General features: G+C 41.2%; 1 protein-coding gene across 10 annotated transcripts in view; it reads left to right on the top strand.

Annotated features, from left to right (window-relative positions):
* The window catches only part of SIDT1 (SID1 transmembrane family member 1), a 102785-nt gene extending 92616 nt beyond the window's left edge, over positions 1 to 10169 (top strand). For 7 of the 10 annotated variants that reach the window (XR_011528957.1, XR_011528956.1, XR_011528955.1 and 4 more), the window contains 4 exons: positions 3260 to 3365; positions 3453 to 3563; positions 4575 to 4688; positions 6129 to 10169. Coding sequence is in view for 4 of the 10 variants with exons in the window: in XM_070581934.1 (XP_070438035.1) it covers positions 3260 to 3365; positions 3453 to 3563; positions 4575 to 4688; positions 6129 to 6191 (394 nt within the window). In the remaining 6 variants the exon portion in view is untranslated. The remainder of the gene's footprint in view (positions 1 to 3259; positions 3366 to 3452; positions 3564 to 4574; positions 4689 to 6128) is intronic. The other 3 variants (XR_011528954.1, XR_011528952.1, XR_011528953.1) reach the window with 2 other exon arrangements.
* Positions 10170 to 22127: the final 11958 nt, after the last annotated feature.

Here is a 22127-nt window from a genome sequence, read left to right as displayed (position 1 = left end):
GGATTGTGCTTGCCCTAGAGATTTGAAAGAAAGGTATTTTTCTCCTGCAAAGAATGCACTGGGAAGCTCTCGTGTACCAATAGTAGCCTCTCTGAAAGTATTGAGTCCAATGCATTGATGCATTGAGTTCATTTGCTCAACAAGACCAACATCAAATTTGTTACATGTGTGTGGAAGATTAGATAGATAGATAGCTAGATATTATGCCAGTAGATGCGAAAATGCAACATAGGGGCCGGCCCGGTGGCGCAGCAGTTAAGTTCGCACGTTCTGCTTCTCGGTGGCCCAGGGTTCACCAGTTCGGATCCTGGATGTGGACATGGCACCGCTTGGCAAAAGCCATGCTGTGGTAGGTGTCCCACGTATAAAGTAGGGGAAGATGGGCATGGATGTTAGCTCAGGGCCAGTCTTCCTCAGCAAAAAGAGGAAGATTTGCAGTAGTTAGGTCAGGGCTAATCTTCCTCAAAAAAAAAAAAACGTAACATAGTTTTAAATTCTTTTGTAGAACATTCCATAAAAGCTACCCAGTAGGCATTTTCTCTTTCCTACTAAGTGTGTGTATATGTCTGTGTGTGCACATGTGTATGAGCAAATCTCCTTCCTTTTATGTTTTTCTCTCTAGGTCTCATTCCTCTTACTCCACGTGTATGATTTTTCTTCCTTTTCTTTTCCATCATCACTTTGGCCTTTTTTTCTCAGATGGCCTCAAAATAAAACAGTACAACAGATGTGTATTTTTGCTAGCTGTAATGATTTTATGCAACCTATTCTCAATTTAAAAATGTGAATGAGGGGGCCAGCCCAGTGGCATAGTGGTTAAGTTCATCTACTCTGCTTTTTTGGCCTGGGGTTCGCAGATTCAGATCCCAGACATGGACCCAAACACCACTCATCAAGACATGCTGTGACGGCATCCCACATACAAAATAGAGGAAGATTGGCACAGATGTTAGTTCAGGCCCACTCTTCCTCAAGCAAAAAGAGGAAGATTGGCACAGATGTTAGCTCAGGGCCAATCTTACTCACCAAAAAAATCAAAAGTGAATGAGTGAAATATTGATCTCTCAAAAAAGGGGTGAGTTAGTATAGCTGCTTTTATTAGTGGCTCTTACTTGATGTTCTCCTCTGGGTTGATGATCTTTGATAGCAATATGCCTCCCTACTCCTGCCCCCCTTAAGACATAAGAGGGATGAAGAAAGAGGCACACCTTCAGGGGAAGCCAGAATCTAGCCATGAGAATTCAGATCTTATTTGGGTGCCATATGCTTCTGGAAGAAATTTCCCATAATGTTGTCACCCCAAGGATTACCTTTGGGTAAAGTCCAGACCTGTGAAGGACCCCTCATTTACTTGGGGGCAAGTGGAAATGGTGGTTCTTGGTAGTGGTCACCTGAGGTGCTTTTCTTGACCACCCTTTTAGGGCAGACTCCACAGTGCTGGTGACTCTGTAAGGTAGCGTTCAGGGTGCTGGTGGGAGAAAGGCGACCAGTTGCTTAATAGTGAGCAACCAATGACTGTCCACAGCACTCAGAATCACCTGGCTTATCCCTGCCTCTTTATATAACTAAGATCAGACCCACACTCTGGTCAGAAGACAGGGTGAATGGGCTCTCTCTTCTTGGAAAGGAGCTCTGTGGGACTCCAAGGAGTGAGGGAATAAATGAGGCATGATGACACGCTAATACCGTGACTACCTGGTAGAGAGTTTCTTCCCTCTCGTCGTCCTCAGTTTCCTGTGGACAAGACATGGAGTGATTTCATATGAACCTTGAATGTTATTTTAAGAGGAATCACTCTCATACAGTCTTGAAGAAGAATAATGGTGTGTGTGTGTGTATTCATATAGAGAGAGATGTATGTATGTATATATGTGTATATACTTATGTATGTATATTCAGAGAGAGAGAGAATAATAAAATAAATGTGGCAAATAATAAATATAATAATTGATGAGTCTGACTGAAGAATATACAAGAGCTTTTTTGTTATACTAAAGATTTCAAATTCTGAGAGGAGGAAATTTCCTCTATTATATAGAACAGAGTTGGTTACAATAAAAAATAAACAAAAACAAAGTCCATTAATAACAGCTTTACACTTGAAATACTTAGGAATAAATTTGAAAGATGTGCAGAATTTAATTACCTTATTAGGAGACATAAAGGAAAACAGCTAATTGAATAGTGATGTCATGCCCTGGATGGGAAAATTAACTGTTGTAAGGATGTCAATTCTCAAGTTAATGTAAAAATATAGAATTAGATTTGGAATTAAGTTAATAAGAATTTATTCTGAAATTTATTTGCCTACTTAGGCAAAATTTTCAAAGGTCTCTTCAAAAGAAAATTAACAGAAGGAAAGAGAGGCAGAGATGTATAGGGCTAGCCCAGCATTATCCATAGAAATTTCTGGAATGATCTAAGTGTTCTACACTGCAGTGTCCAATATGGTAGCTATTAGCCACATGTGGTTACTGAGCACTTGAAATGTGGCTACTGTGACTGAGGAAGTGAATTTTCAATCTTACTTAATTTTAATTGAAATTTAAATAGCCATGTGTGGCTACCATATCGGGTAGTACAAGCTAGCCTAACCAGAGAGTCTAACATATTATAAAACAATGATCCAAAATCAGAAACATAAATTAGTGAATCAGAATGAAGAGGACAGAAATCCAACTCTATGTGCGTGTTTGTGTGTTTATTAAAAACAAGCTTTCCAAAACAAGGAAATAAGAAAGGGTTATATAATAGAGTTTTGTTATAACTCAGTAGAAATTTGGAACAAAATTAAGGCTGAACTCCAACCAAAATAAACTTCAGTATTAAAGACCATAAACACCTAGCAAAAATTTTATAGTGTCATCCAATTATTGAAATAATTCTGCTTCTAGTAATCTAGTCTAATGAATTAATCTTAAGTGCAAAAAGAAAAAAAGCATGATATGTCTGAAGGTATTCATTTATCCATTGCAGTGGTCTTTATAATCGTGGAAAACTGAAGTGCGAAGGCAAAACACTTTATTTCAGCCAGAGAGGAAAGACGATTCTTCATGGCACACCCACCTATGGGAACCTTGCAATCATTAACAGTGAATGTTCTGAGGGAGACGTAATAAGTGAAAAGTTACTTATGACATGTTAAAGCGGCTTTTTTTAAATTCCGCTCCTCCCTAAATGGGAGTAGGGGAGTAAAAAAGCCAATAATGTTACAAATCCACCTTCATGGCTGCAAAATAATTTCTCCCCGTGTGCTCAGTGCCTTCTTTGGACTCATCTATCGACCCAGGGACTTCGCCTCCTACATGCTGGGCATCTTCATCTGTAACCTGCTGCTCTACCTGGCCTTTTATATCATCATGAAGGTAAGAGTGGCGGCTGGGAGCCGGGCAGCGCCAGGGCCCTCCCCAGGCCATGCCTGCAGCTTGGCAGCATCTGCTTCTCACCCACAGCTGCGCAGCAACGAGAGGGTCCTCCCCATTCCGTCTGTCTGCATCGTCGCCACCGCTGTGGTGTGGGCCGCTGCCCTGTATTTCTTTTTCCAGAATCTCAGCAGCTGGGAGGTAAGAGGACAGTGTTCTTGTCCAAGAAGATGCTCTCTCCGTCCTGCCTTTTTGACCTTCCCACCTCCCTGTCCTCATGTGCTTGTTGCTGTTCATCTTTTTTATACTCTCTAACATGAAAACTTTCTCTAAAAGGGATGATTTTTAATACCTACACATAAATGGTCACTAGATGGCATGTTGTCACCATTGTCAGGGTAGCACTTCTTAAATGTGTAAGCCCCACTGACACTGCAAATCTGACCTTCATTAAGCGTTGTTCATATGATCTTGTTCCTGATGGATGCTTAACATGTGCAAAAAGCTTGATTACTATATTTTCCCCTCCTTTCTCATTATAATCACCATTCATAAACAGATCCCCAAGTGCAGGTGTTTATAAATCCCTTTCATAGATAGGAAAGTTGAGGCCTAGGAAATCAGCAATATAGCTGAGGCACAGAACTGGGAAGAAGTCGCTGCTCTGCATCAGCACAGCCACCACAATAGACTTCAGAACATTTTTATCACCCCAGAAAAAACCTTACACCATTAGCAGTCACTCCCCATTTCTCCCTAACCGCTTAGCCCTAGGTAACCACTAATCTATCTTTTGTGTCTATAGATCCGCCTATTCCGGACATTTCATATAAATAGAATAAAACAATGTGTGACCTTTTGTGTGAGGCTTCTTTCACTTAAGAATGTTTTCGCGGATGACCCGTACTGTGGCATGTATCTCCACTGCATGTCTTCTTCTTGCTGAATAATATTCCATTGTGTGGATATACTGCTTGTTATCTATTCATTCATCAGTTGAGGGACATTTAGGTTGTTTCTACTTTTTGGCATTTATGAATGCTGCTGCTGTGAACACTTGTGTACAAGTTTTGGTGTGGACATATGTTTTCTTGGAAGTGAACATTTTGAGCCAGGCATCTAGTAGTATTTTTGTAGCTTTCTAGATGCACAGCCCTCTTGGCAGTTGAACTGTGGGAATTCTCACCAACATCCTGCCTCCATTCCCTCCAGGGAACCCCAGCCGAATCCCGGGAGAAGAACCGGGAGTGTATCCTGTTCGATTTCTTTGATGACCATGACATCTGGCACTTCCTCTCTGCTACTGCCCTGTTTTTCTCATTCTTGGTGAGTTTATAATACCTTTTTGTTGATTTCTTCTCTCTTTAATGCTGTACTTTCCTTTTTTCTCTTCCCCTCTTCCTGATATCCCCCTTTGTGTTCCCCTCTCATTTCCCTTTCCAAGTCCTCATTGTAATTCAATGTACAGATTATCTTTTTCTTTCACATTGTATCCTTCAGTTAGATCTTTATTTTCTTTTTCTTTTTATTCTTCAATATTTTAAGACACAGAGTGACAAAATGATTTTCTTTCAGTTGCATAATGTTTGGGCTGAATTGGTTATGAGAACTCACATGCCCAGAATCCCACCAGGAACCACTTTTAGCATCCGTGACAATTTCTGTAACATTAGGTCACTCCTTCTTGCGCTGTACTCACCTTCCTCCACGCCTTCCAGTCTCACTGAATCTCTGACAAATATGTTACAAATTCCTGGAGTGGCCCCGGAGAGCAGCCAGGCCCCTCCTGCTTTCTAACCAGTCTCTTCCAAGTCTCTCCTGTGGTCCCTTCATTTTTTTGCCGACACACCTTCCCAGGAGCCATGCATATTACACCAACCCTGGGTGATAACCCTCGGCATCCTTTCATCTTAATTTTGACTTTTCCAAATTAAAAGTCCTTGGTGCCTGTACACAAGATCATTTGACAAATAACGCTACCGCTAGACCTCCCGGACTGCCCACTTTAGTCTCGGCCATATAACCTCAAGTAGAGCAGGGCTACCCCCTGGTGGCCAGCTTGGGAAGTTTAACCAATCTGTATAAACGTTCCTTAAGGATTTCATTTTTTATAGTTACCTTCATTAGAGAGATGGGGACAACAAAAGTGGAGCTAAGGGTTCCATGTGGAGAGAAGGATGGAAGAGGGAACTAAAAAGGGAGGAGGAGGGTCCGTTTCTTATAGATTAGCAATACCCTCTGCAGTAAGACCTCACTCCCTTTAGGTCCTGACCCAAGCGTCCCTTCTAAGTAATGACTTCCCTGGCCAGCCTATCGAAATTTTTTACCTCTCTCCACTCCATACTTCCTATATTCTCCCCATAGTTTGATTTTTATCCTTAGTACACATTACTACCTAACATACTGTACTTAGAATATATCACTATCTAATGTCTGTATTTTACTCCTGTGTTTGTGTCATATCTGAAGCACTCTCTCGATTTTAATTCCAGGAGGGTAGGGATTTTTGTCTCTTTCATTCCAAGCTATATCTCCAGCATCTAGGATAGCATGTAATAGATCCTTGATAAGCATTTGAATTAATTAGTAAATGAACTATGTAATTATAATAAGTGCCTGTTAAGAGCACGGCATTGCAGAAAGCTGCAGAAGACAGGAAAACGCATGAGGATGCTTGAAGTTTTCAGTCTGCGTGAGTCTTAGGGAGAAAGTGGGGCCTTACTGTGACTGTGCATTCCTTTCCTTTCTCTGCCTCTCTCATTTCAGGTTTTGTTAACCCTGGATGATGATCTGGATATGGTTCAGAGAGACAAGATCCGTATCTTCTGAGCCTTCCAGCATTAAGAGGGGGAGATGGAGCAATCGATCTTGGTGCTGTTTCCTGAAAATACAGGCACTGCAGCAAAGTAACCACTGCCAAATGCTCCACCCGCCTCTGTGGAGTCAGCTCTGGATGTGTTGACACAGAGAGGAGAGAGGCACGGGGAGATTCAAACCTGCAAGAAGCGGGGCCACGGCTGTGACAGAGGCGAGGCCTAAGGGTCGAGAGACACCATCCCATTCCTTTGCAACTCTAAGCTAGACATGGACAAAAGCTGCATCAGAGTCAGCTTGCTCTCTTGGGACCCCTCCCACCCTCGTGGAGATTTGCCAGCAATGGCAGGACGATGCTGCCGTCTTCCTTCCAGCTGCCTCCATGCCTGGAAAGGCCGGCAGCTCGGATACCCCCTCCCTCCTCTAGAAACTTCGGGTTGGCCCCCTTTGCACCTCTGTAACGTCCGATACTGTGGGCATCCCAACACCAGCTCTCTTCTCCAAGGTCCTGGGCTGACGGGATTCCTTGGAGTCTGGTAGAGGGGTGGACCCAAGGTCCTTCCAAACTGGGACAGATGTTCCAATAGCACCAGCTAGTCGCCTCCTCAGAAGGAATGCTGTAGGTTTCCCCCAGGTTCCTGACCCCATTTGAAGGACTCACGCTGGGCTGTGTCACACTGTCCTCCTCACGGGTGACCATCTCTGGGACCAAGTCTTGGTGCTTACCTCCTCCTTAGTGTCTTCATCTCACTGCTGTGTGTTGACCCATAACTCAGGCTCTGCCTTCTCAGGAAGGCCCTGTCACTCCACAGCCCAGCTCCAAGGTGGAAGGGGAAACGGGGACACTCTCCCAGCAGCAGGAGGAGCCAGAGAAATGACCGGCAGCACTAAGAGACTGGCAATAGCAGCACCAAGCAAACAGGCCTACCCTAAGGATGTGGGCACACAGAGCTAAATGAGCGAAGGCGAAAGTGCTTCCTCACGCCTCCAGTTTCCAGAGCTCAGTTCTGTGCCCACCTCACCTCTGGCAAAGAAATAGGTGTTCTAACCAGGGGCACTGCATGAGGGGTCCTCTACCACCCACCAGGCCCCTTCTCTGTCACCCTATGCAGATCAGAGGCTCCGGACTTTCTCCCTGAAGTTCTTTAAAAGTACCTCTCAGGGTGGACACATTCTACTCCTCCTCTCTAGCTGCAAAGAACCCAGCCGATTTAGGACTGTCTCCTGGTTGCACCTGACTCCCGTCGTCTCCCCAGAAAGGTGTTGAAAAGCTCCCACTTCACTCCCACTGTCTGGCAGCTCTGCCCCCAAGAAGTCCCATTCTGACCACACTCCCTTGTTACCTGGAGTATGATGTCATCAGAAAATATACACAAATGTGCAAACATGTATGTTTGCCTGTGAAATTGATCCACCTCTCCCCTCTGCTTTCCTGACCATTCATTAGATAAATGGATCAGGCATTCCGTTTTTTAAAAATTTATTATTCTGTCTCTAAAATTCTTGTGTAATATTCAAAAGAACATTTTGGACGTTCAAACAGCAAACTTTCCCTGATTTTAAAAACACAAAGATGCTTTTAATGAACTATTTTGTGACTTTTTTTCTAAAATGCCCCTAAATTTTTAACTGGTTTTCTGTTATTCTTTTTTTTTTTTTAGGAAGATTAGCCCTGAGCTAACATCCGCCACCAATCCTCTTCTTTTTTTGCTGAGGAAGATTGGCCCTGAGCTGACATCCATGCCCATCTTCCTCTACTTTATATGTGGGACGCCTGCCGCAGCATGGCTTGATAAGTGGTGCGTAGGTCTGCACCCAGGATCAGAACCAGTGAACCCAGGCCACCAAAGTGGAACATGCAAACTTAACCGCTGTGCCACCAGGCCGGCCCCTCTGTTATTCTTTATTCCTGAAAACTTGTTGGCTTCCACAGGCCATAGGAAGTCTACCTATTAAGTGGTTGTGTTAATCTAATATCTAAAACAAATTTTAAACCTGTTTAACTATGGCTGATTTGACCTAATTCTTTTATTTTAATGCATTAATGGTTTCAAATCCAAGAAAGATCCGCTAAGGATATGTGAACCAAGTTTGTTAAGTCGCCCTGTGGCCTGAAGTCAGTAAATTTTAAGACGTGTTCACTCTTCAGTAACCTGTTTGGGAAATAAGTCCATGGAAAAGGGCGGGGGAGCCTGCAGAAACGGACGGATCGTGCTGCTGTATTCTTCACCGTTTCCTGATGATGTCTGTCATGTGCTATAAACTCACATATTGTGGTCAGTTTTATTCTCTGCAGGACTAAAACCCCAGCCCAAGCCTGCTCTTATAAACATCAATTCTAAATGTCCTTGTTGCTAATTCTTTCTACAGTGCCGATCTCGTGGTCGGAGGACACAAGAAAGCCAGTGACTGCCATCTGTGGGGTTGATAAGACTGCAGCGTGGAGGGGCAACCAGTTTTTAATAGCTGAGCGGTCGCTCGTCCACATGTGGTGCAATGCCTTTGCGACTTGTGCCTGTGCTCGGGGACGTCGCTCTTGAAAAGAGAAGGGACGGGCATCTCTGAAAGCCGAGATCAGCAGGAGGGGAACCGGAGAGAGACAGCCACTGTGCAGAGTAATGAGAGCAGTTCAGCTAGAGCTGGACAGAGATGTGGCAGCCAGAGGGACAAAGTTGTGCACATGAAACATGACCTCTTCTCACCGCTGGCGAGGGCTGGCTGGGCCGCGCACCTGCTGACACTGGACGGGTGAGGGATTAGCCCGGGTTTATTTTAGCAGCCGGAGAAGCCAGTGGAAACTGGAATCTATCTGGGGAAGGGACTTTCCGTGACCGAAGGGATCACTGAGCCAGCTCCAGGGGCAAAGAAAGTGGCAGCTGCTTCCTTTGTAGCTCCAAGCACCTACCAGAACGTTCTGTGGGGTCGTGAAATGCCTGTGTCGGTAAATTGAATAATACCCAAATGTTTCTTCATTCTGGGAGATAATCTCTCATGTAAAACTTGGGGGAAAGGGGAAACAAAGATAAATTTTCTCCATGGAAGGAACAGGATTCCTGTTCTGAGTTTCAGGATTCCTGAGTCAGATTTTAGTCCAAGTATGTTCACTTGCTTGCTGTTTGACCTTGGGCAAGTCACCAGAACTCTCTGATCCTCACCTACCACAGCTACCTGACACTACATGAGGGTGACAAAGGTGGCAATGTGCAGAGCACCAGGAGCAGAGCTGGCGCAGAGACGATCCTCTCCCCATACCTCTTGAGTCCAACGGGGGCAAGGCAAGAGCGGATCCCTCAGCGGGGACTCGCCAGTTAAACCAGCTATTCCATTTCCTGTCCTCAGCTCCAGGCGGCCTCTTCACCTTCAGAGACACTGCCCAGAGTGATCAAACCTCCCAGCCCCAGCCCTTCTTCGCCCTTTATGGCTGCATTTCACTGCCTGTGGCCCTTAATACTCAGTCCAACTCAAATGAGAAATTGCTAGCAAAGCTAAGGCCAAATGGAAAGTCTGGCTGTGTATAAGGTCACACCTCATTACTACCATCTCTGCCCTGGGAACCTCAAAGACAATCTAGATTTTTCTCCTCTCTCGAGCAGCCGTTACTGCCCTGGTTCGGGGAATGCCATGTGCCAGTGTGCCCCCACCCTTCCCGCCCTTCTCCCCATGTGTTCTGTAGGGGGAGCCTGCATGTTCAGCCTGGATGAAAAGAGGCTTCAGCCTGCAGGGGACAAACAGGTCCCAGAAAGAGGGAGCAGCGGAGGGTCCCTCAGGTTTGGAAATGACTCTAATGTCCCCTGGTGACGCTAAGGAAAAGCATTATGAGTAAAGATATGATTTGCCTCTGCCCGAGCCATGTGACACCCTTGCTTACAGTGCTTCTGCCCAGTGTATACTAGTTTTTTTGTTTTGTTTTTAACGTTGTTTGGTGGAGACAAGATATATTCGTGTGACTAAGTTTTAATGTCTCCTCAGCATTAAAGTGCCACTGTCAACAAGGTTAAGTGCCTGCTAAATCTCGGGCCCTAACACGTGTGAATTTGAATAACCTTGGCAAGGGTCGCAGATCAGCCTTCACTGCCGAGTTTCCAAAAGGCCATCATAATAGAGTTTCACTTGGACAGGACGCCTCTGCAAAGAGACCCCCACTCTGTGAACTCCAAGGGGCACCTTTTACATCCTACAGTTGTCCTGAACTGGGGTCTTGCTATTCTCAAAATACAAAGAAGACAGTGTTGTCGCCATCATTTCAATAGAATTACCCTTTGGTCCCCAATCTTAGGGAAACGGAGCTCTGCCCTTTTCCTAAATATTCTAGACTTGGAGACTTCATCATTTTCCCTGAACTTTAAGTTTTGAAAAATTCCTTGCCTCTATCCTACATCCTTTTCATTGCCTTGAAGTTCCTGTCATCTATGACTTACCCATTTCATTAGAGATGAATAATAGCCAACCACCATATTTTAACATGGAATAGCCTTGAAGTCATATCACATTTCAGTCAAGTACTAAATAAAGTCTAGGTATCTCACCCCTTGTCCCAGCATTATAGCTATGATTTAGAAAACAAGATATTAAACGGTGAAAGATTCTCAAGTCAGGACAAGAGGAATCTGACATACAGTCCTACGATGGCCAGCTCCTGGGCCCTTAATTTCCTCTAACTCTCAACATTCTTCATGAATTCAGGCTCTAAGTCATTTAAACAGAAGATTATCCAAAGTAATTCAAAAGCTCTCCATTTTAGGGTGCTATAATGTTGCCATCACAGAAAAAGTTGATTTGCATTTTATGATTTTTATTATGTCGCTTATCTGAGCCTGTCTCAAGGCTCAGCACCCAGTCCTAGGCAGGCCTCTTCGAGGAAGAGGGCAGTCAAGCCTGAGGGCTGCTCTGCTTCTCTCTCAATGTGGGACACCTGGTAAAGTCACCTGTTTTTTAGGGGGTCCATTTCCCCTTTATCCCCTCCTCCCTCACGACTTCTCCATTCACTTACATAGAATCAGAAATACTGCTCAGTCCATAGTCAATCAAGAAATATTCCGGCCAGGCACTGAGGCCCTGGGCACAGCAATGGGCAGAATGTACAGTCTCTTCCACTGTGGGGCCTATGGTCCAAAAGGGAGGATGGACATGAAACAAACAATTATAAGTTGTTCACTATAAGTGGGCAAAAAGCTCCAAGAAGAGAATGGCCTTATAAGAATCTTATCTTCAGGTGCAGAACAAAAAAAATTCCCAATAATTATCAATTTTTATTCCCAGATGTGAAGCCCTAAATTGCTGACACAACATGGCATCTCTCACAACCAAATTCCTAGAAAGAACATTTGACCTCTTCAGGGAGGTACCGGTTTTCTCCATCTGTGGTTCCCAGTTCTACTACACAATCAAAGAAAGAGATGAAATAAGCAGAGGGGACCCTGCTCAGTATCAGAGAGGAGGGCGCTAGTTCTTGGTGTTGTGTGACTTTGAAGAAATAGGCTTATTGCTAAGATTGCTCCAAATATGTCTTTCAAATGGACTTTCGAGTACTAGAACAATGTAGCAACTAAGTGGATGGAGCATTAACGAGAAACAAAACTGAAATGAGACAAGAAAAGAAATGTAAACCTGGAACACCTAATGAGATTCAGTTGAAGGTCAGGTTCAAGCGGGAGTGTTTTCGTAAGGGGAGGGAAACAGAAGAGATTTCAGCCTGAACGATCGCTAAAAACTGTAAATGTGAAAGAGGGTAAACTGAGACTTGATTGGGACATGGAGGGGAAAGTAACTGCTTCTCTGAATGATGAAAGTTAAAGAGTAAACCAGAAGGGAAAGAAAGCTGTTTATCTTCTGGAGAAGCACTGGGTGGCCATGTTGGCGGCACTCAAGATGGATAGAACCTAAGGAATGTCTTTCCAGTGAGAACTCTGTAAAAAGGGATGGGAAGGCTACTGGCCCAAAGGGAGAGGGATAAACATTTGATGTGGTGCATTTGTGGGTTTGATTTTGTTTGTTTTCAGGCAGACTGGAATCAACCTGAAAGAGACCCCTGGCCTCACTGAGCTGAGACTGAAGAGCTGGGCCGTATTCGAAAAGGTCATATTCGGACAAGGAGGGAAGAATAAACCCGTTGGACTCTCACAAACTGCCCTGTCATGCGCAGAGGAGAAGAATCATTGTGTCCTCCTACATAAAAGGGGAGAAATCAGAAAAATAAGAGAGATGCTTTGAACTGACCATCTCAAATTTTTCCTAAGAAAAATGAAAATTCCAGATTTAATCCCAGCAGAGAACAGAGATTAGAGAGAGAAGGTTGTGATGGGATCATCTTAATCCATCCTTGAAGATATAAAAACAGCTCCCTCTCCCTAAACCTTAGGAATCGCAACAACCGCTCCTTGCTGGAGGACAAGCACGGACTGCACTTCCGGGTCTGTCCTTTAGTGGGATCTTAATATTGGGAAGCGTTGCCCTCAATTCCCATCTCTAACCCCCAGACCATTAAAGTTGGCAGAACTGATCATTGAAACAGTAAACATTTGTCATCAGGCATTCTGCCAAGGGTTTTATATACATTTCCATATTTAATCCTGAAACACACCCTCCGCTGAAGTCAGTATTCTTATTTTATTTCCCAGATGGAGAAACTGAAAGGTAGAAAAGTTGCTGTTCACGAGATGAAGTGAACAGTGCAGAAACCTAGATTTGTAGTCAGAAATGAGTAGTTCAGGTAAGGAGACCAGAGAAAGGGCAGACAGATTGTGTTACAAAGAAGATTCAATTTGTATTTATGCACGTATCTATATATGCAAATAGCACAGCCTGGAATTATGTAACTATTGAACGTATTAACAAAAAGAGAAGGTTTTTCCAACATTCAGAAGATCTGTCCTTTATCTGAACCCAAGCAGCAATGAAACGTACTGTGCTTTAGGGAAGCCAACCAATAACACCGCCTTGGATCATTTGGGCTCCAGAAACTGGAACAGCTGGATTCACGTGAAGACTTGCTTCACTTTCTAAGCTTGGAAAGTTAAGAACCAAAGTCCTGTTTATAAATTCAATGTTTGCACTTGGCAAAGGGCTATAGACCAAAGATTCCTTCTAAATTAAAATATACATGGCGCGAGGTGTCAGGTTTCCACTGGGAGCCTGTTGTTTCAGAAACAACATTAACAATGGAGAGAAAGCACAGCGATATAATGTGTTTTTTAATTTCCTACAAAGCATTGAGAGGCTCAAAAAACTGTCAAGAGTCAAAAAGTCTTCCAAAGTTGCCTCTGGAGCTGATCTTTGCTGGCTCAACAGATGAGGCCGAATCGATGTCTCCCATCAATGACTGAACCATCTTTGTTCTCAGTGGTGGGGCCCAGCCCTCTCCTCCTGCAGGGAGGTGATTTCATCTGGCCAAACTGAGGCAGAGGGACCAGGCAGCGCTGAACTGGAAAATCGTAATTCTTCATTTGGGGTACACAATGATTTGGTTCGAAACACTGACATACTAACAAATTTTCTTCTCCTACACTAAGTTGTCTTTTGGGCTTTTTTTTTTTTTTAACATTTAATGTGAATTTCCACATTTACCACACCGCAGCATTCAAAAAATAGGATTTAGCCTAAATGAATCATGAATTCTCAGAAAACTTCCTTGAAACAGTAAGTTCGCCACCACTACAGTTTGGCTTCAGCCTGTTTCCAAACCTCAGATCTGAATGTGATTAAGGAATGTAAGAAAACGCCAACAACAACCAGACCTGCACAGCACAAATGTCGTTAAAAGCTGGATTTTCATATCCTCCCAAAATTCTGTAGCTTACTTGATCGTGTGAGAAACTAAGTGGCACATTGCTACTAGCTGATCAATCTCCCTGACTTCTGAACCTAAGCAAATTAGTATTATCTCCTTAATTTCTCACAGGAAGAAGAAAAAGTCAAAGGAGCTGTTGACACTGACAAACAAAGTGTATTCTCCTGGAGCCCTGCGTTTCAGTCTCATGTGTGGGAGAGATGGAAATGAGGAAGGTCATGGAAAATAATTGCCACTTTACCTTTAAATATTCCTTTGCAACATAATGAAAATATTTTCAAATATACAACCTCATTTGTCTTTTACAGCAACTCTGTGAGGTAGACAGAACAGATAATGTACCAACAAATAAACTAAGATGCCAAGAGGTTATGCCACTTACCCAAAGTCACACAGCCAGGTAACGGGAGCCAGATACAAAATAGTGCCATCGCTCTTTCTTTTTCTAAAGAGCGACAGTTGCAAAAGTTTCCTAGATCCAATTCCAACGTATGCGCGTGCGCGCGCACGTGTGTGTGTGTGTGTGTGTGTGTGTGTGTGTGTGTGTGTGTAGGCTTCCCCACACCAGAGAGCAGTTCTCAGATGCCAGCAGGATATCTGAGAATTCAACTCAATTCTGACACTGTCGATCTGTAGATGGAATCAGATTCGACAGGTAAAGGGCTCAGACCCACAAGACCACCCTCCTAGGTTTGATTAATTTGCCAGAACAGCTCACAGAATTCAAGAAAATCTTTATTCACTAGATTACCAATTTATTACAAAGGATATTAAAGGAAACGAATGTACAGCCAGATGAAGCGATACATGGGGCGAGGTCCTGAACAAAGGAATTTGGCCCAGCGCAGCGGCACATGGAAGCTCTCTGAAAAAAGGCCTTTGAGCTTTCTTTTTGGGGGTTTTTATGGAGGCTGCATTAGGTAGTCATAATTGACTAAGTCATTGGTCGTTTGGCAACTGATTCAACCTCAAGCTTCCTCCCCTCCCCGGAAATCAGGGGATGGGACCGAAAGTTCCAGTCATCTGGTCACATGGCTGGTTCTGCTGGCCACCAGCCCCCATCCTGGGGTGGGGTCCAAAGGTCACCTTCATTAACATAAATGAGACACCTTTATCACTCTCACACTTAGGAAATTCCAAGGGTTTTGGGAGCTGTGAGCCAGGAACTGTGAAGAACCACATATATATGAGAACATATTTTTGTCATCTGAATGTCCAAATATGTATTTCTCATAAATCACAATATCACAATAGTAAAATAATGTTTCGATTTTGCTGACTCAAGAAATTTATCAAGAGAAAACCAACGTCAGTTCCGACTTACATAGATAGTTTTTTTTTTAACCTTTTTTTTGGTATAAAATATAGTAATGTACAAAATGTAGACTAATCTTAACTGCACATAAAATGGTGAATTTTTATTTATATGTGTGTACACACACACACATATACACCAATGTAACTGAAACCCACAGTAAGAAACAAAACAGTTCCAGTATCCTCGTGCCTATTCCAAATTAATCCCTGCCCCAGGGATAACCACTCTTCTGACTTTTCTCCTAATGGATGAATTTTGCTTGTTCTTGGACTTCATATAAATGGAAGTATATAGTATGTACACCTTTTTGTCTGACTTCTTTCACTGGATATAATGTCTCTGAGATTCATCTGTATCAGTAACTTCATTCATTCATACTGTGAACATATGACATTTCACTTATCCATTTGCCTATTAATGGATGTTTGGGTTGTTTCCAGTTTGTGGCCATTGTAAAGAAAGCTTCTATGAACATTCTTATACGTGTCTTTTGGTGATCTTTTACAAACTTTTTTTTCCAGGATATATACGCAGTGCACTGCGGAATTGCTGGGTTATAGGTAGATAAGTCTTTAGTTTTAAAAGATACTGTCAACAGTTTTCCAAAGTGGTTGTACCAGTTTACACTCCCTTCAACATCATATGAGAGTTCCAGTTATTCCATATATTTGCCAACACTTGGCACTTGTCAGTTCTTTCAATTTTAGCCTTTCTGGGTGAGAGTGTAATGGTTTCTCACTGTATTTTATTTTGCATTTCTCTGTGACTACTGATGTTGATCACCTTTTCATAGATTTCTTGGCCATTTATGTGAGGGATTTTTAAAAAAATTCTTTGCCTATTTTTTAAATCAGCTTATGAATCTTTTTCTTTTTGATATATATAAAAATCTTCGGGTTAAGTTCGCATGCTCCGCTTCGGTGGCCCAGGGTTTCACCAGTTCGAATCCTGGGCACGGACATGGCACCGCTCATCAGGCCATGCTGAGGTGCCGTCCCACATGCCACAACTAGAAGGACCCACAACTAAAAATACACAATTATGTACCAGGGAGTTTTGGGGTGAAAAAGGACAACTAAAATCTTTAAAAAAACAAAAAAAAACTAAAATTAAACAAAAAGATCTTTGCCAGTCTGTGGCTTGATGAAGAAACATTCTTAATTTGAGTGAAGTCTAATCTAACAATTTTTTCTTTTATGGTTGTGGTCAGATGATATTTCCTATGGTTTCTTCTAGAACACCAGTTCTCAAATTTTTTGGTCTCAAGACCCATTTATACTCCTAAAGATTATTGAGGACCCTAAAGGGTTTTTGTTTATGTGAGTTATATCTATCAATATTTACCACTTTAGAAATAAAAATGGAAAATTTACAAATATTTATTCTTTTAAAGATGATAAACTCATTACATAGCACAAATAACATATTTTATGAAAAAATAACTATATTTTCCAAAACAAAATAATTGTGAGAAGAGGGCCAGTGTTTCACATTTTTGTAAATCAATTTAACATCTGGCTTAATAGAAAATAGCTGGGTTCTTATGTTGGTTTCTGCCTTCACTCTGCTGCAAGCATGGGTTTTGCTTAAAAGGAAGAAAATCGAGCCTTACATAAATATGTAGCTGGAAAAGGAAGTAGACTTTCCAGATAATTGTAGATATTCTTCTTTGATACTACACCAAAACTCAGCAAATAGTAGTTTCCCAAAGATTAGTTGCAACTGGAATTTGAAACCATATCAGTGAACTTTTCATGTTTTCTAACGTTAAAATCTGTTGGTCTATCTTGTAATTTGAATGGATCTTTTTACCCATGCATGGTTTTGTAACAGCATGCCTTGGTCACTTGGAAAATATTGGTTCACTGAATTGTGCAAGTCTTCCCAATATTTACACGTTTAATTATATAATTATTAATAAAGAAATATATATACACACCAGTCACTGATATCACCACTGATTTCATCAAAGAGGTTAGTGGGAACCTGTCAAGCTCACAGTAGTGGATACAGTGATAGGCCCATTTCACTCATTTTTGAGAAAATGTCTGCCAAATATTCAAATCTGAAAAGGCATAGATTTTAGTCATTGTTGCAACTAAAATAATATTCCATGAAGAAAGCCACTGTTTGAGTCCATGGTTCAAACACCAGTGCTTTTCCTTACAACGGCCACCAAGCTCCGGTTTGCAGTGGAAGAGCTTTATGCTCGCTTCCATCTTCTCACAGAATACTAAATATTAGTGTAATGTTTAAAAAGAATATGAAATGGAAGCTTACTCAGAAGTCAAGATTTAATGAAATTATTACTTTCTATTGCTTCATCTAGGACATTCTAAAGTGAAACTGGCTTTTTTCTTTTTTACTGTGAGTTTATGACAATTAAAAATACACAGTAGTGGTGCCACTGCCTTGATTGTTGTTGCACAGTCAGTGCAAATGTCAACACAGTGTATAGGCATGTCACATCTTAGTACTATTGTAAAAATAATTTTGTCTCCACAGATTCCATAAAAGGGTCTCAGAGAACCCCAGGGACTCTGGGGACTACATTTGAAGAACCACTGCTCTAGAAGCTTTAGTGTTTTACCTTTTACATTTAGGTCTATGACCCAACTCAAACTATATTTGTGTATGGTGTGAAGTAGGGGGGTCTATGGTTTTTTTTCCCTCTCCATCCTCATATCCAATGGCTCCAGCCCCATATATTGAAAAGACCATCTTTTACTCACTGAATGCAGTTGGCAATTTTGTCATCAATGAAGTGACTATACTGTATTCTATAGTCTGTATAATAACATATAGTAATGGGGCTGGCCCTGTAGCTGAGTGGTTAAGTTCATGTGCTCCACTTGGGCGGCCCAGAGTTTTGCCAGTTCAGATTCTGAGCACGGACCTGGCACCACTCATCAAGCTGTGCTGAGGCATTGTCCCACATAGCACAACTAGAAGGACCTACAACTAGAATATACAACTATGCACTGGGGGGCTTTGGGAAGAAGCAGAAGAAAAAAAATGATTGGCAACAGATGTTAGCTCAGGTGCCAATCTTTAAAAAAAATATATAATATATAGTAATACATCGACTATATTGTAATTAATCTATTTTTGAAATTTCTGTTCCATGTCATTGGTCTACTGTCTATCTTTGTGCCAATATCACACTGTTTTAATTACTGGAATTTTATAGCAATTAAAAATTTGTTTTATTGAGGTATAATTGACATATAACATTATGTTAGTTTCAGGTGTACAACACAGTGATTTGATATTCGCATATATTGCAAAATGAGCACGACAGTAAGTCTAGTTAACATCTGTCACCATACATAGTTACAAAATTTTTTTTTCTTGTGATGAGGACTTTTAAGATCTACTCTCTATAGCAATTTTTGAAATCTGGTAGTTTGTCTTCTAACTTTGTTCTTAAGATAGTCTAGGTTATTCTAGGGCTTTTACATTCATATAATTATTATATACATAATATTTATATAAATGTTACATATTTATATAATTATTTACATTTATGTAAATATTTACATATAATATAAAATATTGCATAAATTTTAGAATCAGGCTGTCAATTTCAACCCAAGAAAAAAATCCCTGTATGATTTCAGTGGTAATTGCATGAATCAATAGATAAATTTGAAGAAAATTGACATCTTAATGACAATGTATTATTTTTGGGGTCTCCTTTAATTTTTCCCAGCAATGTTTTATAGTGTTTGATGAGTAGCTTTATTCCTTGGTAACACACTGGCTGGGAATGCCAATAAAATGTTGAAAAAATGGGTGATAATGATCATCTTTGGGGCCGGCCCAGTGGCGCAGCAGTTAAGTTTGCACGTTCTGCTTCGGTGGCCCAAGGTTCGCCGGTTCGGATCCCAAGTGCGGACATGGCACCGCTTGGCATGCCATGCTGTGGCAGGCATCCCACATACAAAGTAGAGGAAGATGGGCACGGATGCTAGCTCAGGGCCAGTCTTCCTCAGCAAAAAGAGGAGGATTGGCAGCAGATGTTAGCTCAGGGCTAATCTTCCTCAAAAAAAAAAAAAAGATCATCTTTGTCTTGTCTCAACTTTGGGGGAAATCATTAAGTATGATATTAGCTGTAGTTTTTGGGTTTTGTTTTTTTGTAGACATGCTTTAGCAGATTGAGAATGTTCCCTTCTCCTATTTTGTTTAGAGTTTTTACCATAAATGGATGCTCAATTTTACTAACTGAGTTATTGTATGTTTTTTTCTCCTTTATTTTGTTAATACAATGAATTGCATAAGTTGATTTTAAAATGTTAAAACAAACTTGCGTTCTTGAAATAAACCCCATTTGGTCATGATGTACTATTCTTTTCTTCTATCACTAGACTCAATTTGCTAACAATCTATAGAATTTTCACGTCTATGTTTATGAGGGATATTGGCCTCTAACTTTTTTTACTATAATGTTGTGACAGGTTGGTATCAAGGTTATGTTAACTTCCTAAAACTAGTTTGGAAGTGATTCTTGTTTTCCCATTTCATGAATTGGAGTAGATTAGTGTTACTTCTTCTTTTAATAGAGGACGTTTCCACTAAAACCCCTTGTGCTAAAGAAAAAACCCAGCTTTATTGAGATATAATTCATATATCATAAAATTCACCCATTTAAAGTGTATAATTCAACAGTTTTTAGTGTATTCACAGAGTTATGCAACCATCATCACATCAATTTTAGAGCATTTTCATCACCCTGAAAAAGAAACCTTGTAACCGTTAGTCACACTTCACTTTCTCCCAAACTCCCCAACCCTAGGCAACCACTAATCCACTTCCTGTCTTTACAGATGTGCCTACTCTGGACATTTCACAGAAATGGAATCATACAATACATGGTAGGAAAGTTTTTAATTACAGATTCAATTTAGCTAACAGGTATAGGACTATAAAGACTTTCTATTTCTTCTTGTGTCCGTTTCCGTAAGTTGTATTTTTCAAGAATTTTGTTCATTTCATCTAAGTTGTCAATGACATTGGCATGAAGTTGTAAATAATCTTTTATGTTTTTAATTTTCATATGATCTTTTGTGATGTTCCCTTTTACATTCATTTTATTGGTAATTGGTATTTTCTCCTTTTTTTTTCCGGATCTGTCTTTCTAGGAGTTTTTGTTTGCATTTCAACCTTTTCCAAGGATCAACTTTTGAGTTTGTTGATTTTCTCTATCATATGTCTGCTTTTCCTTCTGCTTATCGGTCACATTTTCCTGGATGTTGTATATATTTCCTGGACATTGTACATAAAAGAACTGCAGAGGCTGAAGCTAACGTTCTCTTTCACCGGACAGGGATCACGCTTTTGCTTTGTTAGGCAGATGGAGAGTTGAGCTGGGTGAGGGCTGGGATGTAGCTGTGGTTAGGTTCAGTTGACTTCTGGTTGTAAATGTCTGCAGGGTGAGACTGCTCCCTTCAGTAGGAATGTCTTCTAACCTTCATGAATCTCTGGGAGCTTTCACTCTTTCTATTCAACCCAGACTCATCAAACATCCCCAGGGGGAAAAAGGCAGGCCAGAGATCTCAGCTCACCTTGGGAAGGTTTTTCTCTCTGCGGAATTTTGTTCAGCTAGTCCTCTTATATTTGATGTGTTTTAGTATCTTTTAATGATTTTTCTAATCTCTCGCTTTTTGTTCTGGTTGTTGGAGTGGGATTGATGACCTGCCACTAGCTACTATATCTTACCTAAAAGTGACAATCTCCTGGATAGCTTTTTAAAGAGATGTCACTTATTAAAATCATTTCACCTCAAACATCTAACTAAACTGTAAAGCTAACAAAACTTTAAAGTATATAGTTATTATAACTTGCACATTCATTTTAGGGAGATCGAATTTAAGCTTAGCAGTTGCATTTGTATGGATTGTATACCCTTTATGGCACATAAGGGCTCCTTGTGTAATCAAACTATATGATACATCCATGACCTCTGTATGAGAGGCAGTGTGCAACAGTAGGAAAACACCAAGCGCTTGATAGTCAGAATACTGAGGTTTAATCTGAACTCTGAAGCTAGGACAAGGAAAATATTGTGAGCATTAATTTCCTAGAGCACATGTGAGAGTAAATAATCTCTGAAGGTCTTCGTTTTACCTGTGTTGACATTAGGATATATTTTACATATTCGTAAGACAAAAACTCCAGGTATAAATGAGATAAACACCAGGTATCTGCTATCCAATTCAACAGAACATACCAATGTTTTTGAAGCGCCCCTCCTTGATATCATGTCCCTCCCTTCTTTCCTAAGAAGTATCCATTTTTCTGAACTTTGGGTTTATCATTTCCCTAATTTATAATTTTTACATCTGTAGGCTATTGCTAAACAATCAATTGTTTGCTGTGTAGGCATTTAAACTTCATACAGCTTTATACTGTGTAAGTTCCTCTGCAACTTGTTTTTTCCCCTCAAACGTCCTGCTTGTGAGATGTGACCAAGCTGATGTGGCTGTAATGAAAAACCTAATTCTCGTCCCAAAGTTCTGTGCTTCAGTTTCCTCCACTATAAATACAGAAGCAGAGTTTAACCTGAATCCTCTCTCAACACTTCTCCAGATCTGAGATCCTAATTTTACTTTTTACAGTAAGTACAGAGGTGTATGGTGTACTCTAACAATACAGCACCGGTCCTAATTAGGATTTATTTGAGGTTGACTCTTTCACCAGGAACACAGTCCCCAGGAGAAACATGTCATGGTGTCATTTTTAGACACTTTGGCAAAATTTAAAGGTCACTTGAATATAAAACTTCAGTATGCAAGTCGTTTTAATGCTAGGTTTGAAGTGGCACATGCAATGATCAGAAAAGACAGAA

This window comes from Equus przewalskii, chromosome 18, assembly GCF_037783145.1.
Source record: "Equus przewalskii isolate Varuska chromosome 18, EquPr2, whole genome shotgun sequence".
Lineage (NCBI taxonomy): Eukaryota > Metazoa > Chordata > Mammalia > Perissodactyla > Equidae > Equus > Equus przewalskii.
This window is presented reverse-complemented; position numbering and strand designations above follow the sequence as displayed.